The 19,244-nt window shown below is 27.7% G+C and overlaps 1 protein-coding gene across 1 annotated transcript in view; it reads left to right on the top strand.

The window, feature by feature from the left end:
* The window catches only part of LOC100164456 (prolactin-releasing peptide receptor), a 184,074-nt gene that overhangs the window by 104,990 nt on the left and 59,840 nt on the right, over window positions 1-19,244 (top strand). Inside the window, exon 4 of the mRNA XM_029489088.1 lies at window positions 14,312-14,487. Coding sequence (XP_029344948.1) covers window positions 14,312-14,487 — 176 coding nt within the window. The remainder of the gene's footprint in view (window positions 1-14,311; window positions 14,488-19,244) is intronic.

Raw genomic sequence — 19,244 nt, 5'->3', positions numbered from 1 at the left:
TTACTAAGCATGCTCTTCCTCATTTTCTTTAATGATGCAGTAATTCAATAGGAGTGAGTATACTGGACATGGTTGGTGAATCACCCTGTTTAATATAAAATAATATGTATAGTAAATAAACGATATTTTTTTATTTTATTTTTTACCGCAAACAATCTACACGAATTGCAATTCTGGTTGGAAAACTCTTATATATTTAATTTATAAACCAAATATTTACTATCGATTATTACTAAATATTTGGTTCAATCCAAGTGAAGTAGTATAACTTTATGGTCAAATAAATTATATATTGAGTAGTTCTAAAATTAAAATCCTGTATTATTTGCACAATAAAGAGTAACGCGAGCTGCAGTTAAGAGCGCACTGTTCGTCCTATCTGACTTGGTTTTTTGCTTGGTAACTGCGGTAAGTCAATTTAATCTTGATGTCGGTACACAATATTTTAAAATAAATTTTGGTATTAAATTATTTTCGCGCCCCAGTAAAATAATCAATGTCATATGGGTTCGTTCTCTCGTAAATGAATTAAAGAAAAATGATAATAAATATATTTATTTCATTTTCCAATCATATATCATATTATGGGACTTTTGATTGACTAAGACCCAATTTGTGGTAACATGGTGAAATATGCAAAGTGGATAAGATATTATATATCACTATCGTCGTCCCCTGACCGAAAATATATATATATATATATATTAACGATCCGTAAAGACCTAACCCTATTAGAACAAATGTATATACTTATAATCATATTATTATTCATTGACGAAAATATGGACACAAACCAGAGATTTAATTTATTACCATTAACTTTATACGTCCATTTAGATCGAAGGAACACCCGACTTTTTATGAAGTATACGTATACGCACAATGCGTGTAGAATTTAGATGGTCATAGGCTATGACTCATAGCCCATAAGCGGTGGGATTAGAATTCGTTATGTTACACGCAAAGTAATTTCCAAACATATAAGTTTCTGACAAACGGCTTTTTCATAGTCGTATTTATATAGTTATTTCTTTACGAATTACCATATAAATGACACATAATATGCAGCACCAATATAATATATAACTATAAAAGGAAATAAAAGTTTAAAAAGAAGGCAATACAAGTAGGGACGTGCCAAAGGCTATATTTTGTTTTAGCCCAAAAATGTGTAAGGAAAACATTTTTTTCTTGTCTACTAAAATTTGATTAAGTTATGACTTAATTTTTCACCAGAGAACCCATCAAATATGCACTTCCGTTAAGTATCCATGCACGCACTTAATATGCAGCAATTAAAATCATGTTTGTTTTGAGTGGGGTGGTCTCTTTTTGGGGTAGGATAAATTAGTTTAAAGAACAATTATTATTCCCAGTACTATTAGCGGGCTAAAACATACCTTGCACAAATGCAGCAAACGTATTGTCCACGAGACTGGACACTGGAATCAGTTACTGGTCAATGGCATACACAACGCATAATATGTACTTACATACTGACGTAGGCGTATAACTGTATAAGAACTACACAAATACAACGAGTACTGCAAGTTTCGCATGCAGATAAAAAGTGCTTTAGTGACCTTCAGATTGTTTTACGAGTTTAAAAATATTAGCGGCAAAATCGATTCCCCTTTTTTATCCACACACACCATTATACATTTCTAGGTACAGATTTTAAATTCGGATAAACGTTATACTGCGGTTTACCTACCCTTAGTTAATAGTTATGTACCGATAACATTTTTAGTTGTTTTTTTTTTTTTTGTAATGCTTGTATAATAATACATACACTATAATTTAATTAAAAATCGAAAATAAATAGAACCGCGATCGTATAAAATATAAATGCAAACGTACTTCATCTATAAAACTAAAATTATTAAGTAATTCGTTGTATTTTTTCCTTAATTATATTCAATATAATGCATTACAAAATAATTCTATACCCATTATGACTATAATATATAGTCTATAATAAAATAATATGCAGTTAAAAAATGTGTCTCATCAATTGAATTAGTCTTGTGAACTTTTAAATGAATTACTTAATTATTAAACATCAAAATACAATCAAACTATATTGATTTCATAATTAATAAGCATCCTAATATACTTTGTGTGTATAATAATATATAAAATATATGAATATGTATAATATTCAATTATTTTTCAGATAGTCAAACAAAAATAACAACATAACTTAAGTCAGCTAATTATCAAAATGTAATTTTATAATATCCAAATTGAAACGAATCATTGAACTTTATTCTTGAATATTTATTAAATTATAAAACTTAAATAAATCAATTCCCAGAATCGTTTCATGAAAGTTTTGAGTACTTTGATTAGATTATTTGGTTTTCATATTAACTTACGCGGTGAATAGCTAAAATGTACTTGGGTATATTATTTTATTATTTAGTTCATGGTTTTTAGCACGTAAACATAAATTTATATTATCTCTATTTACAATGTTAATCATTAATTATATTACATTTCCATACAGCGTAGTACACATATAGTTTTGTACCAATTTGTTGATTTAATTTTGAAATAATAGAAGGAGAGTGGATACCATTAATACTATAATATTATGACATGTAAAATCAAATTGATGTATTTATTAGTCGATAAAAAGAATAACTAATAAATTAATATTACCTATAAATAAATATCATCAATATTACAAATTTGTGATTCTTAAATCATATAAAATTTGAAATAACAATAACAATGTTTTCACAGAATTGTTTGTGCAAAGATAGTTGCAAAACGTTTGAATATATCACGATGCATGTATTGGTACAAAACGACACATTAATATATAGAAGTAAAAAATATAAAAACATTTCTCAGATTTCAAACAATTTGTAGTCCCACACTTGCAATGTGTGCACCGTCACGATTTTTAGTTTTATTTTACATAATTAGAATTCTACTCTATTGAAAATCTTGAAATCGCGTTTGTGCTGCATGTCACCACATTAAAAGGATCTCCGACCTTTCAGGAAGAATTACGAAAGTCCACTAATTATTCGTAATAATTAATAACTATATACGCATACTCACAAAACCGTACATTATCGGATTTTGTACAGTCATTCCTGTTTTAGCCAATATACCATTACGAAGGGATAAGGATGTCCAATATTCAAAAATATTTAATTTCAGTAAGCTAAATTTATTCAGCGGAGAAGCGTGAGCTAAAATAAAATGTATTGTCAAATCCAAATTCAGTCCAAAATAAATCAAACCAAAATAACCGTCAATATCATTCCAAACATATTTCAATCATTCTATTTCATCATAATTTATAAATTATCTCTCACACAATCCCTCCTAACTACAATTATAAATAAAATTCTTTAAACAATGACATATATGACACATACATTGTATTTCTAAAGCAGCTACCTGCATTACAATTAACTCATTATTATTAATTAAAAATGTGCAGATCATATTTATAATTTGTGTAAACTAATTCTACCATTAATACATAGCTACTATCGTAATGTAAGTATACTGTTATTGTAGAATATTTTAAATTATAATATATAATTTGACATAACATGTAAATGTGTTAAAAAAATATGGTAAATATTTAAATTTAAAAAAAAAGTAAGGTAATATATTAACAATTTAAAATCGCAAGTGTCATACATTTTCGAAAACAAAAAAAAATCATAGAAAGTTAGTATTTTCTTCTCAAACAACGGATATTTATTATTAAAACATCTACCCAGTATTATAATAAACGTATTTCATAAATATAATTTATGTCTATCTTATACATAATATATAACAGTAAAATATGTTAACATTTTCCCTGCACTTTTTAAAACTTAGAAAATTAAAATTATTATAATAAAACACTAAAACACACAAATATTGCCGATTATCACTTTATATGAATATAAATATTATTTTCAGTATATAAATAATACCCAAACCGATAAAATATTATAAAATGTGGTGACAATAATGACATAATTTCGTGTGTTCCGATAATTTAATCGCAGTAACCTCGTAGTTAATCATATTTTGAAACGACGTGATCTGACTTGAACAAAAATTATATTGATAAAAATTATAAAAAAATATTTAGTTTTTAATAAACTCGACGTAAAAAATAAAATATGTTGAGATACGTACAATAATGGCGCTGCGGTGTTATTTTACAGGACTTCATTGGGACGGAGTATTCATTTAAGTTTTATTTGAAAGCAACGTAAAACCATTAAATTCGTTTAAGTTCATGAATTCATGATACCCGATACGTATGCATTCACGTAGAGACAGCATGTTTTAAAAAATGATCTGTAGGTTAGGCATTTCCAATATGTATGATGTATACTATAATATTAACAAATAAACATCTTCTTTCACGCTGGCGTTCACGATTTTCCTGACAATAACTATTACATATTTCAGGGCATAATGATGACGTTTGTTGAATTTTCAATCCATTATATATAATATTATGGTGTGCTAGTGCCGTGCGTAATTTGTTACCTGCCGAAAAGAATTTAATCGGCAAAAAGCTATATAGCTGGCGTCATTGTAAAACCCACAGACTACAATATATAATGGCTCCCTGCTCTCTCGGTTCAGAATCCAAAAAAGTAAAAACAGCTTCGCCAAATTGCACCAACCATAATAAATAATAATTCCTCCGTAAAGCATTCGCTTATTTCATTTTCATCGCGTCGTTACTTGTTACATAATAATATTATAATATTATTATTATTATTATTGAGACACATTATATTATGTACTACGCTACTCGTTCAACTTCAACTCGAATGGATGTAACGGCCGTTATTTAATGTACCACATTAAGGCGGTATAAAGAACACGAGTATATTACGAAGTATAAATAATAAGTTATAGCAAATATTTATGATACTGAAAAAATGTTTAAAGCGTTTATAAAACTTTCAGTGATTTAAAGTTACAATAATTCAATATGTACGGTGTACAGCACTGCAGCTGGTGATGTACTGTCTTGAGTTAAGATTCAAAATTATTTGGAAACTAATCAAAAATGTCGATCATCTCTTCGATGTCCATTCGTAAATATATACATATATAATATAATACACAACATTGTAATTTTACACCTAACAACCTACTATAACTATATTATATAGTATATTATCATTGTACTCGTTGTATTGTATAGTATTGTTAAGTAGACCATTTTTAAAACAATAACAAATCTCTTTCGTACTATATGTGACATCGGATTTCGAAAGTTTGTAGTTGAAATAGCTAGGGTCGATTTATAAACTAAGAGCGCACATAACGTGTATATATGTAATACCATTAAATCTCGGCTAGATTGGTTAAACTGAAAACTTTCTTCTTTGCCTTAAAACACAGGTAATTTGGCAGTACCGATAAAGCATCGAGTTTTCGTTTTAAGCCTCGTAGGACACATACGCTTGCACTCTCTTACGCATAGAAACGTAATATTGTATTCAAAGCATACACTAAATTAAAATACGGTTTATAATTAGAAAATAATAATAATTTTAACTCGAAGTATTCAAAAAGATAATTACTAACTGTCTTAATTTATAATTTGACTTTGGAGCACTTGGATTATTATCATTTCATACCAAAAACAATTAAAATTATTATTTTATTATATTATCATATATTATTTTATTATCTAATTTTTCTCGTTTTAATAACGCAAATCAAACAAAATAGTTCAATAATACCAGGATGAATAAAACTTTTTCATCAATCATTATTTATTATATTTTGTACTGCGGGATTGCCAAAGCGGTGGATAATTAATATTAAAATTGTACCTATATAAAAAAAAAAATGAGATAATATGAATAGTACTATAAATATAATATAATATTATAAACGCAATTAAAAAAATTGAGCAAAGATAATAATTTATTATAATATTAGATTAAATATTTATTTTTTTTGGAACATATCCAGTTTTTAAATTGAAATTAATTACGATGTACCTACCGTCGACAAAATATAACAACGTTAGGGAATTTCATTTGGAAGTTATTAATTTTTTTTTTGTAAATTTTTAATATTTTATTGACCATTGGTCGTACCTATATAAGGAAATTAGTTATACGAACAACTTCGTGTTGTATTAATAGTTACAAAAACAACTGCGGTGCCTATACAATTTGAATTTAATACAGTATAGGCTGTTACAGTGATTCTTACTATACATTCGTATCTTTTGAAAAATATATATAGGTATGTTCGTAGTACGTGTACTTTGTTGAAAGGTTTTCCTTTGATTTGCACAGACGTCTAAGGGTTTGTATAATTTATTATGCGGCTACAGATTTGTTTAATATTTCTTTAGCTGTTTAAGATGTTAGGCGTTTAATAATGATTAGAATTGTTCACCATTATTATTGTATAATATGTTGTGCTTGAGTTACAATGGAAGTTCTCCGGCTTCCAAGTGTTGACATTTTTTTGACTGTGACTTCAAACAATATCATCTAAAGTAATAGTAATAAATGATCAAAAACACTATTGGAAGTTAAATATTTTAATAATTGTTTAAACAAATAATATATACATTTTATACGTATTACATATTTTATCGTTTGGAATACTACTAACTTTGTTCATGCTCCGAATTTAATTGGAAAATAATCAGTATAATAAAATTATGCATATCATTTATAACATAATGTTATACACTTTTCCTCAAATTATACTATATTCCATGTATAGGTCAGTGCTTATAATATGTGTTTAATTTGTTACTGGACATATTTTTTTTTATCATCCCTCTTCCAACGAAAAAATAATAATTTATACCAATTAATTTTAATATGTTGTAATAATCGTATATTATATTGGTAGGTACCCATTATTTTAATTTAAATAAATAATATCCTACTGAATTGTTAAATAATTTAAAAAATAACGATAATGGTTATTTTGTCATATTTCTGAAAATATTATTCGTAAGGACTTCAAAATGTTCACTTCTATCATTTCACTATTTCAGTAATAGGTAGCATATCGTATTGCTACCGATTGAAGTTTTAGAACATCTGATTTTATGAAATTAACCATTAACCCAAATTTCAAGGCCATACGTACACACGAACATAGTTAAAGATTTGCACAGAATAATATTTTTGTATTAATTTTTGTGTGTTAGTTACTTGAAATTAATCCTTCGATAGTCATGTGGACGTGGGGTGTATATATATGTGCCTCAGTATTTTATAATACAAATATTCGCTAATGGTTTCTCAACTCTCATGTTTCTTTTCATGAATATGCTCAATGTTATTTATTATCATTTTTGGGTTAGGTCTTTTTATATACAAGTATATTAAACTCATGCCTAAGTCATTTGGGATACATTTGACCCCACGAGACTAACCGTGTAACTTTTTGTGCTAAGGTCATAATATTATAACCATGGTGTTATTTAGAAACGTAGTAATATAAATATATTATTTTTTTTGTGTACATCAATTATATCTAAAAAGTTATTTTATTATGTTTTTAAACTTTATACTTAATAGCCACCTATATAGTTTTTAAAAATTATGATTTCCGGCTTTTGTTTCTATAATAATAATAATGTTATCCATTAGTATAATATAATTTGTAGCTCTAAAGTGTCTTGGCTATTTCTAGCCAGAGAGACAAAACCTGTCTAAAAATCACCGAGGAAATTTGTAAAGGACGATTGAAAACTGTCTCACCACTTCGATTGACCCCTTTATAATATATATTGTCGTGTTAAGAGAGTAGTGACTATATAAAAGGTTTTTTGGTGATTTTAAGTTGGTATTAAAATTCAGTGCATCCCGAAGTAAGTTGTAAGTTGTATTTAAATTTGTTTTTCTTGTCAGAACGTCTGACACATACTTATTGGGTATATTCATGTTAGACAATGGTTAGATAGCCATGTACCACTCTCTAGTCTCAGGTATGGTCATATCACAGACTTATTTTATCGTAGGTATAGAAAATATAATTACGTTTAGATACAACTAATAGTGTAGCCATGTAGGTACATGCGTATAATATAAGTGTCAGGTAGCGGTGCTTGAAAATATTTTGGCCTCACTCTGGTGTTTGGATTATAGTTTCCACGAATGGTAAAATTATAATTGAGAACTCCCAAATAATCAGTATATAGTTTTGAATATTCAAACTATATCTTGGATGGCAGTAGATTTCCGAAGTTGCTGTTGGAATATTATAAATGGTATCTACGCCAATCAACTCAATGAATCTTGAGCAAATATCAGAGACATTGATAACATAATTTACAAATATATCTATATAAGGGGGGAGAAGTTGTTGGCTTTGCTTTAGATAAACCCTTCAGGATAGTTGTTAGACTACCTACGTAGGTGAATTGCTTATTGGAGATAGGCTCGTTTTGCGCATAACTTTGGAACGATTTGTAGAAGAACGAAATCATTTTTGATTTTTACAATATTTTCATAATAAAATATAAATATTAATTTTAGATTTTTTACCGTGAAAGCAATTAATTTAAATTACTTTCTTCCACATCCAGAACAGAGTATACAAATAAGGTGGACGCGCGAGGCATATTTGTATATAATTAATAACACAATTCAAAAAAAAAATATATCAATAAATATTCAATTGGTTTGCGCTGTGAAATATTTATAGACACATTTTAATACGTTGGTATATTTATCTACACGTAATAATAGTATATAATAATGTAATATTATTATAGACTAGGTATAGTAACAATAACCATTGTTATAAATTATAATAACCATTGTATATATTAAGTTGTTATCATGACTAAGATTCGAAAAACTTTTATAATTTATAGATTGAAGAGAAAAATAAAATATCACTCATGCGGCTACTGTTGTTGGTTGGAAAAAATATTTTGAGCGTAGCCAGTAGGTCCGTCCTACACCCGAAATGGGAAACGTAATTTTCCAACGCGTTAAACAATAATAACATTTCTGCTTTTCAGCTGTGATGTAAAATGCACACTTAATGACATTATCGCATATAGTTTATGTAATTTACATTACGATAATAATAACTATTATTATTAATTATTGCAGTGAACTCTATAATAATAATTTATGATAAAACAGTCGCGCATATATGTAGAAACTATTATATTACATATTACGACGATCTAATCTCCACTCACTTACAGTTACTATATTATTGTCCAAACATTGCATTATTATTATTCTAATAATTATTGTTTTTTCGCTTCACTAAAAACCATTAATAAATCAACTGCAACACTTTATGTAACAACATAATATTGTAATTTATTTGTTATACTGCGCTACAACTAAAATTAAAATGTGTTTGTATGTTTTACTCCCATAGGTTTATTTATATTATATACACATAGGACGGTAGTATAAAAATATATAATACATTTGTTTAGGATTTTAAATTATATATTTTATAGCGTTTTAGCTTTTATAATCTTGCCGGCACATTCGCTTGTATGGTTGTTTGTTGTGAAAAATATTTCGTTTAAACCTTTGTAGGTTTTACAAGTTTTTTTCTTACGACATATTTCGATCTAAGCTATTATATTATGCGCACATGGCACGTGTACGCACATATCTGATGCATTCGTATTAATTTATTCACCGATCGTTTACCTTTGACTCAACGGTGTTCTACAGTTTTCTATTTAACATTATTTTTTTAGAAAAATAAAATCTATAAAAAAAATACGTAGGTACATCAAACATAACATGTTGTAAAAGAGTGTTCAAATAAATATAATATGTAATTAGTTAGAGTTTTATATATAAACGATATGCATATGAACTATGTAGAGCTTATGCATTATAATATGTAGTATGTTACCTTAAGCTTTTAAATATGTTGCTTAAGCAAAAAACAATTTTTTTCAAATAAAATGTCAATAGATATTTTTTCAGTTTTCTTGTACAAGTTACGAACCGTCCGATAGCTTATAAACGTTTGTTATAACAATGTACTCTCAGAACTTGAATTGTACTGATAAACGAGTTACACGAAAACAATAATTTTAAGGATATATTATGACTAGCAAATAAAATCGTTTTTAAATTTCGAAAATTAAAAAAAAAAGGTGGGTAAGTGGATGTCGCTATGCTGTACAGTAGATTACAAGTGGGTCACTGTATAATGGATGGTATCAAATTTGAATTCAATGATATAATATCATTGTATAAGAAAAACTATTCTGAGTGGAGACGGTATGTCAGTCTAGGTATAAGACATATTATATACTTATCAATGGTATTAAAAAAAAATTGACCTATAATAGGTACCTACCTATAATAAATTCCAAATTTATATAATCCCAGTTTTAAATTTGATAAATTTTGTCAAAATTCGATCTTTAAATGCTTATAAAAAAAAATTGTGCCTATGTATTTTTAATATTTTTTAACTGCTATTGTGACAATATATCAGGAGCCTTGCATTAAATTTTCACGCTTTTTTACCCAACAAACAAACTTGTATTGACATTTATAAAAAGAAAAACTAAACAAATTGAAAACTGAGAATGTCCGTAAACAGCTCAAACAAATTCAAAATATTTTCAAAATTTTATGGTGTATAATAAATGAAAATATTAACATTCAGTGAAATTTTCAAATATCTACAGTTCTTCGTTTTTTAATTACAATTAAATAAGAAAATCGTCACAATCGAGCGAATATCAAATGTTGTAAAAATATGAATTTCAAACGCTCATAAAAATTTAATTTGACTTTTTTGTAGAAATTTTTTTTTTGATAAAGATAGAAAATATTATGAGGAATCTCGTATTACATTTTCAAATCTTAGATTTAAAAAGAACATTTTTTACGAATTCTCAACTAAAAATAATTTGCTAATTTTCGTGATTTTTACATATTTTGTCAATTTTTGAACTTTAAATACTAATAAAAAAAAAATGTGACTAAGGATTTTTAATACTTTTCAAATATTATTGTAAAAATATAGTAGAAACCTTGTATTAAATTTTCAAGTATTTTTACTCAACAAATAAAGTTTTATTGACATTCATAGAAAAAAAAAACTAATAATATTGTATTGGAAACTGAATACGTTCCTAAACAGTTCAAAACAAATCAAAATATTTTGAACATTTTATCATGTATAGAAAATGGAAATATAAACAACCAGTGAAAATTTCATGTATCTACGGTCATTTGTTTTAAAGTTACACCAAAAACCAAAATCAATTTTCTCGAAAACAGATTTTGCATAAAATTCCCGTTTTTCCTTAATTTTTCTTTTGTTTTTCACGGCGCTTTTGAAAACTACTTGAAAAATTTTACTTTTGACCCCAAAGTACCAACTAGATTCAATTTCCTATCAGAAAAGATACTGTTGAAGAAAATCAAAGCACTTTTACTGTCCTTAAGATGACAGAAACAAAAAAAAATTTAAAAAAATTAAAAATTAAAAAATTAAAAAAAAACACACATCATTGTAAAATCAATACATTCATCGTTTCACTCAGAATCTAAAATGCCCAATATTTTAAAACATTTCAACCTTCAACTCGTATTCAAATTTAATTTGTTTATTTTAACATAGCTATTTGATTATAAAATATTCTAAAAAATACAAATTAATTAGTTTAATACCTTTATTAGTAGGTACATCGATTGTTTTTGAATATTTTCTAAATTTTTTTTTCTAATTGAAAGGGAATTATGGTATATTTATTTTGTTTTCGATTATCGATTTACAACAATTTGCTAGACATGTTAAAAATTGATTATGTTTTGTTAACTACAACAGAGAAATTAATAATAATAAATTGCAAACTAGGTATATACCTATAATTATATAAAAACTCCTCATATATAATATAGGTAACGTTATTTAAATAGAATATAATAATAACACGCCGCATATGTATTATTCAAAAATCTTTTTTCCTTTTTTTTTCTCTCAAACATGAGATTTTAAATAAGTTGTTTTGTTTTTGACAAAAATAACAAGTCTGCACAAGGAACAATTTATTCACCAAACAAATAAAATAAATTATTCAGAATTCACAAAAATGCAATTGGAAAAAAAATAGAGGTTTTAGACTTACAATATTTGGCATAATCATAAAATCAACCCTGGCTTAGGTTTGTAACCAATATATTATAAATATACTTAATATATGCACCATGTACTTATAGAATTTTCGATCAACATATTATATATCTACTGATCAAAACAAAGATATAGGTAAATAAGTAATAACCCTTTATACTATGGTCAATAATTATCAGAGATAAAATACAAGTAAAATAATCATAATAATAATTCAAATAGTTTAATATGCAGCCATTTGTAGTTATAATGCATTAAAGCAACAGACTGGATCTTTGTTCACTTCACTGATTTTATTATCGCCAGATGGATATTTTGTATTGTACTCATGAACGCACGAAGTAGACATTCAAAATATTGTGACAAGTCGTCTGTGATTCATAACCACGCAGTCACAATGTTTACCCAATGAACTCAAAATACTATTTTGAGAAAAACTGAATATGTATGAATATCAGGTAAACAATATCACACACATAATGCCGTCTTCATCGATATATTTGAACTGTTGGTCGTTGGACGTGGATTTTTCACGTAAAGACATAATATTGTTTTCAATTAAAACTTCTTAATTATGATTAAAAATGAGCACCTTTCGTAACAACCTAAATAAAAATAACGTTTTCTACATATATATTTTTACATATTGTTTTAAAATAAATTAATTTTTTTTAATTTTTTACTAGAGGTACATATTTAACCAAATTTTTACCTATTCACGGGCATATTGACAATAATCATTATTTTGTGGAAAATATTATGTTCAATCTGTCCTTTCTAAACCATAATAGAGAACGCCGTGACAAATAAGATAGAATAGGTAAAGAATTTTTGATATCGCTATATAAACCATGTTCTCGTTTTAATTTTTATATGATTACATTTTTAAAAATTAATTTTGAACAACAATTTTGTTAAATATTTCTAGTGATGATCAAAACTAGACCAAGACCAAGACTTTCAAAATCTTGGTCTTGGTCTTGGTCTTGCGCAAGACTCTTGCAAGACTCTTGCTATTTTCACAAAATATATAAAAAAAAAAACTAAATACCTGTTATAGCTGTGTGTAAGTTTTTTGCTATGATCTCTAAGATGAAACTTAGTCCAATATATTACATAGTTTATTCATAAGTCAAACATTAACATAAAACAAGTCAAACAATTTAATTGTTATTATACTCGTTTAAAACTTTGCATTTTAAATTATGCTTATATTATATTACTTGTACGAATCAATTTACCAGCATAATTAACTTTCTAAGTTCCTATTGCATTTATAATAAATATCAATAGGTCATTACTAATTGCTAATTAATAGTTATTGACCAATATAATGTTTATAAAAATTAAATTGTTGTTTTTTAAATGTTCACTTTAACAAATAATAATATTTAAAAAAAACTGTATGGTTTGTTCCAAATATTAAATTACATAATAATTATATTTGTTATAATGATAATATTTATTACTTATAATTCAACTTTTATTCTTCTTTTATTAACCAGTGAATTTATCGATTTTGGGAAAATAAAATAATTTTTCAGTAATTGTTAATAAATAATTAGTATGAAACAACTATGTTATTTTGTAATATTAATTTTCATTATATTTTTAATCTTTTTTTCAATAAAGGAATAGGTACTGATAAAATTTCATAACAATACAAATAAATTCTTATTATTTTCGTTATAAATTATTAGTTAATGGAATCTAGATAGGTACACTAATGTGTTTTCGGAGAAAAAAAATTGCAAGACTGCAAGAGTCTTGCAGTGATGGTCTTGTTTTGGTCTTGGTATTGCAGCTTCGGTATTGGTCTTGGTCTTGCTAGACTAGTACCATCTTGGTCTTGGTCTATGGTCTTGCAGCAAGAGTCTTGCGAGACCGCAAGACCGAGACCAATTTTGATCATCACTAAATATTTCATGTTTATTAATATAGCTAATAATGATTCATTAGGATTTGCACGTGGAAGTCCTTAATAAGCGTATTGACCTACGTAATACATAAGAATATATTGACGACGTGTATATTCACGTGTACCAATAGTGTGAAGGCTAACTGCAACACAATCCCCAAACGTAGATTCTTACACCGTATAATAATATCATCAAAAACATGCGTATTTGCAATAACTATTATAGCTATATTACACAGGTATATATGTTGACACTAAATTAATTTTTCACTATTTTCACAGATTTTCGGTGCCATTACCGCCATCCTACAGTTTGTCCTACCGTTCCTGATCATAGCGTTCTGCTACGTCAGAGTGTGGCTAAAACTTAACGACCGGGCCAGATGCAAGCCCGGCACATCGACGAAGAACGCAAGGCGCGAAGAAGTGGAGCGCGAGAGAAAGAGCCGGACTAACAGGTATATAATATAAGCACATCTCTACGTATTGTACGTATGTACCTAAACTAGTATTCTGCATCAATAATAATAATATGCACCTGTATAGAGGGTAATTAAGACTTCTGTATTTTAGATAACCACCTCTTTCATTAAAGCATTCAGTTGATAACTTTTTTTAATATCGATGTATCATAATAATTTCGACCGAGTAGCTTTTGAGTTATTAAAATGTATATAATATACTATGGATATAGTTCTTAAAAGAGTTTTTCAAAAATATAAAAAAAATTAATGTTGAATCTAGCGTGTTTATTTTACTTAAAAATGTTGTTAAAAAAGTTAACAAATTAAAACGTTTAGACGGATCAAAATTAATTACTATAGTTTTGAAACCATCATGCCCCCATCATATTTTCCAAAGTTATTATTCTTGGAATTCATAATTATACTTAATAACTCGGTAACAACTACTCATATCGAATATTCAAAAATATAGTCTTTAAGCGTACTTGAAAATTCCACAAACCAGATTTTGAACAACCACCTAGTTTTTAAAACAAAAAGGGGCTTGCTTAGTGGATCACCTTATATATTTAATATAACAATTCGCACGGGATTCGTAGGTATACTGCGGTTGTGTAATATAGTGTGAATACGATACAAATTCGAGTAGGTAGGTGGTATAGGTATATCACATATATAAAATACAGAAATACGTAAATCCGAGGTCTAAATACACGGCAGCGTATAGTGTTTAGTTTCAGATTCAAACTCCCGTCATTAAATTACGATATTATACTATTATATTGTGATGTATTGTTCCGAAGGGAGTAAGTTGGTATGCGGGAGAAAAAAACCACGCAATTTGCAAACGTCGGCGTATCGTTATAATAATAATATCTGGCCAAACGTATTGACGTATAATATTATATTTCATATACAAAAGCCGCGGGTTGGTGGCGTAAAATTACCTCTCGAATTATTTTCGTATCGATCTCCGTCGTCACCGCGGCGTATTGTTAAACGGAATAGCGAGATGTTTTTATTTCAGTCCATTAGGTTTAGAGTTTAGCAACAACATGAAGAAAAAAAATCTCGTTGTAACATCTTGGATGATTTCCCATCGGACTGCTAGTGCTGCCGCCACTGCCATTGTACTACACTGCAAGCGGCGCCTATATACAAATGCAAAATATTTTCCACCGTCTACTCTCCGCCGGTCGTGCCGTGCGCACTGTTTACCAGTCACTTAAGTTAAAAGCAAATAATACATAAACAAAATAACTCGAATTTTCCGATACATAATATATGTGTTTCCGACTCTTTTTATCCTCTAGACTCCGTCGTGTTCGTCTTTATATTATTATAACTATTGTGGTGTGCACAGATCTATACGTGCACCACCCTCTACCAAAAGCAACCGGTTATTATAACGTGTCATCTGACCTGAGTCCATATTAGGTGGCCACGATAATAATATACAAATATAACACAGTTTTCGTGCTCTAAACTGAAACGAAGAATAATACATTAATATAATAGTCGCATACAAAAAAAACTAAACATTAATATTTTAAATAACTACTAGGTACATGTTTTGTACATACATAATTCAGTGGCATAATTTTGATTTGTATGGAGAGAGGGAGGTGTGACATTTTTGCCCATGAATATTACCGTAATATACATATTTATTAGTGCAATAAACTTTTACCATAAAATATTAAATAAGTCAAATTGTATTTCATTAGTATTTATTTGTGCAATAAACTTGTACCGTAAAATATTAAATAAGATAATTTTTATTTTGTTATTATTATTTTGTGAATGCTTGGCTACTATATGGTCTATAAAATCTAAAATTGTATTAAATTTGTTTGGTTGACCATTTGCATAGGTTCGTTATACTAAATTTTTTTTAAACAATCGCATATTTTTAACCCTTGTCCACCACCAGTTAAAGAGAGCTGTGAAACCGATTACTGAATACCCATGTCATATTTCGGAATTATTACTGAACATAAAAAACTGTGTCACAGTTTCCATTGATTACAGTGGGTTTTATATGGTGCTATCCATTCATGTATTTTTATTATTACTTAGAATTTAGATATAAGTTGAGTTGTATAGAGTAGGCCGTGTATAATATATGTTATGTTATAAACATAATATAGTAAACCGAACACTAATAAGTACTAAGTAATATTATGCACAAAACGCTATATACACTAGTAGGTATTTTACGTCAATACAGTATGCTCTTGCACCGAACCAGGTTGTTTATTGTAAAATTATCAATTGGCCCGTGCTATACCCCGTAGAGTCGTATTTATCGAAACCAAAGATAGTGGGAACATATAAAATATATCTATTTTATGTAGGCATTAGGTATTTGATTATTTTCAGTAACTGCCTCTTGGGTAAAGTTACGCACCATGATATCTATACGTCTGGACAGCATTATAGACGGTAGAAGATATTTCCAAAAAATATTTGTTATTAGGTAAATTACCTTTTTCAGAAAAAGTTTTTCTATTGCAACAACATTTGAAGGTGAAATCAATCTATTTGAAATCTATTAGTGATAGAACCGAACTAACAACTCTAATAATATCATGACGTATCACATTACTATGGACAAGCTCGAGTCAAACTATTTTGCAACATTTACCTACCTCTTAACAATTCTTACGACCTTACCATTGTCGGTTGCTATATCAGAAAGAAGTTCTTTTACTTTGCGTTTAATAAACAAAATTGGTCGAGAGCTAGGATATAGGAAGGGGCATTAACAGGATTGGCTTTATTTCATATTCATAAAAATATAAATATTCATATATGTATTTATATTAATAATATTGATAAAAAAAAAGAAAGTTTTTTTATAACTGATTAAAAGAGTTGATATAATATTTCTGTATTATAAAATTTGAATAAATCTAAAAAGTTTTGTTTAAAATTTATTAAATTCTATTTTTATTTATACTGTATACCAAAATTTAATTTCTTTCTATAGGTACATAATTAAACCAAATAATTAAAGATATAATATTATTAATTTGAAAACTGTTATCGATTAAACATAAAAAAAAATATTGCATACATTTCTTAGCAATGGTTATGGTGCAAATAATGAATAAATTTTTGATACGTGGTAGACTGTAAAAATTAAAAGATTAAAAATTACCATGTAGTTCCGGGAGGGATTAAATAAGGGTAGTACCATAAAATATCCTGAGAACAGCGGCCCCTCTCTTGTGCCAATCCAGAATCCACGCCTGCACTGTACATAACTATATCGTCGAACAGTCATTTAATCATGTATATATTATTTAAGTACTAAACATAATATAGAAAATCCAAAATACAAATAAATTTATCTCAGAAATAAATGTGCATTTTTATCTCTCATCGAAAATGTTGTATTTTTACTAAAGTATAATTGTTCAGTACTTGTGTGTACTGTGTATAAACGTTTTCGTATATTTATTGATTTTTTAATTGTATATGTTATTTATTGTATGAGTACTACCTATTACCAAAATGTAACACTAATTACTTTTTATGAGTAGTTATTAAATTGTACCTACCTGGTTTGAACACAAAGGCACACATTTTTGTTGTACCTAACTAAACAAAAAGCAGTGTAATGTTAAATAGGTGTGATGTGGTATTATTACTATAATTTCTCCGACAATATTGTCGTCCGGTACATTTCCACAACGTAAATTGTTTACAATCACTGTAGGGTCGCCACCGTGACGCTCGGAACACCACGTATTATTATTAAAATTTATTTTACAATATTTACCCGGTCGATATTCGTCACAGTGCGTACTATGTGTACCGCGTACTATGTGGCAATCGGTAGTAATTAAGCTGACTCGGATGAGGGAGAAAGAACAATCCGAACGGTATTAGAAGAGAAGAGCATATATTTTACGACGGAGAGATGCATTAATTTATGCGATCAACACCGACATATTGTTATAACGATATGAAGATATATCTAAACATGTATATGTTTAATACGTATTTATAAATATACGTATAAATGATATTATATATAGCATACTGAAGTTACGGACATTATCATTGTTCGAGTTAAAAGGGATTAACGATATTCTCGCGACACGTCGCACGCGCGTTCGTAAATTAATGTAATCAAGGATTTCGCGGATGTACAAATGCGATTTTCAGTATAATTGTAATAATATGTATTCATATAACACCGTTGAAACGTTGCACCACAGTATTTCGGATTTCACACCCGTTTTACACGTAATAATATTTTTAAATTTATTTATGTCTTGAAAAATATTATATTTAATGACCAAGATAATAATATTGTATAACCCTACGGTTTTTTTTTATAATTTTATATTTATTATTGTTTATATGATTATAGTTATACTTGATGTTGAATTCATTTATATAATCAATTATAATTTATTTTTTCGTAAATCATCGTAAATGTCCCTTGTAGAAGTAGAGTATTATAATACTATATACCTAACCATAACATTATATTATTATTGTTACGAATTTAAAACCAATGCTGCTTCCCGTGGAACGGTGTGAATAGGTTCGTGGTTTTAAGAGCTTAAAATGTATTATGTCTAAATATATAGACAGTATAATTATAAAATAATAATATTAATAATATACCTACGTGTAATTATTATGAAATATTAAGTCCCTACACTCTATACAGTTTTTTTTTTGAATTAGGCACAACAAAATAACAACTTTACTCTTTTGAATGACAACATTGG

This window comes from Acyrthosiphon pisum, chromosome A2, assembly GCF_005508785.2.
Source record: "Acyrthosiphon pisum isolate AL4f chromosome A2, pea_aphid_22Mar2018_4r6ur, whole genome shotgun sequence".
Classification (NCBI taxonomy): Eukaryota; Metazoa; Arthropoda; class Insecta; order Hemiptera; family Aphididae; genus Acyrthosiphon; species Acyrthosiphon pisum.
Note: the sequence above shows the minus strand (reverse complement) of the source record. Positions and strands in the feature narration are given on the sequence as shown.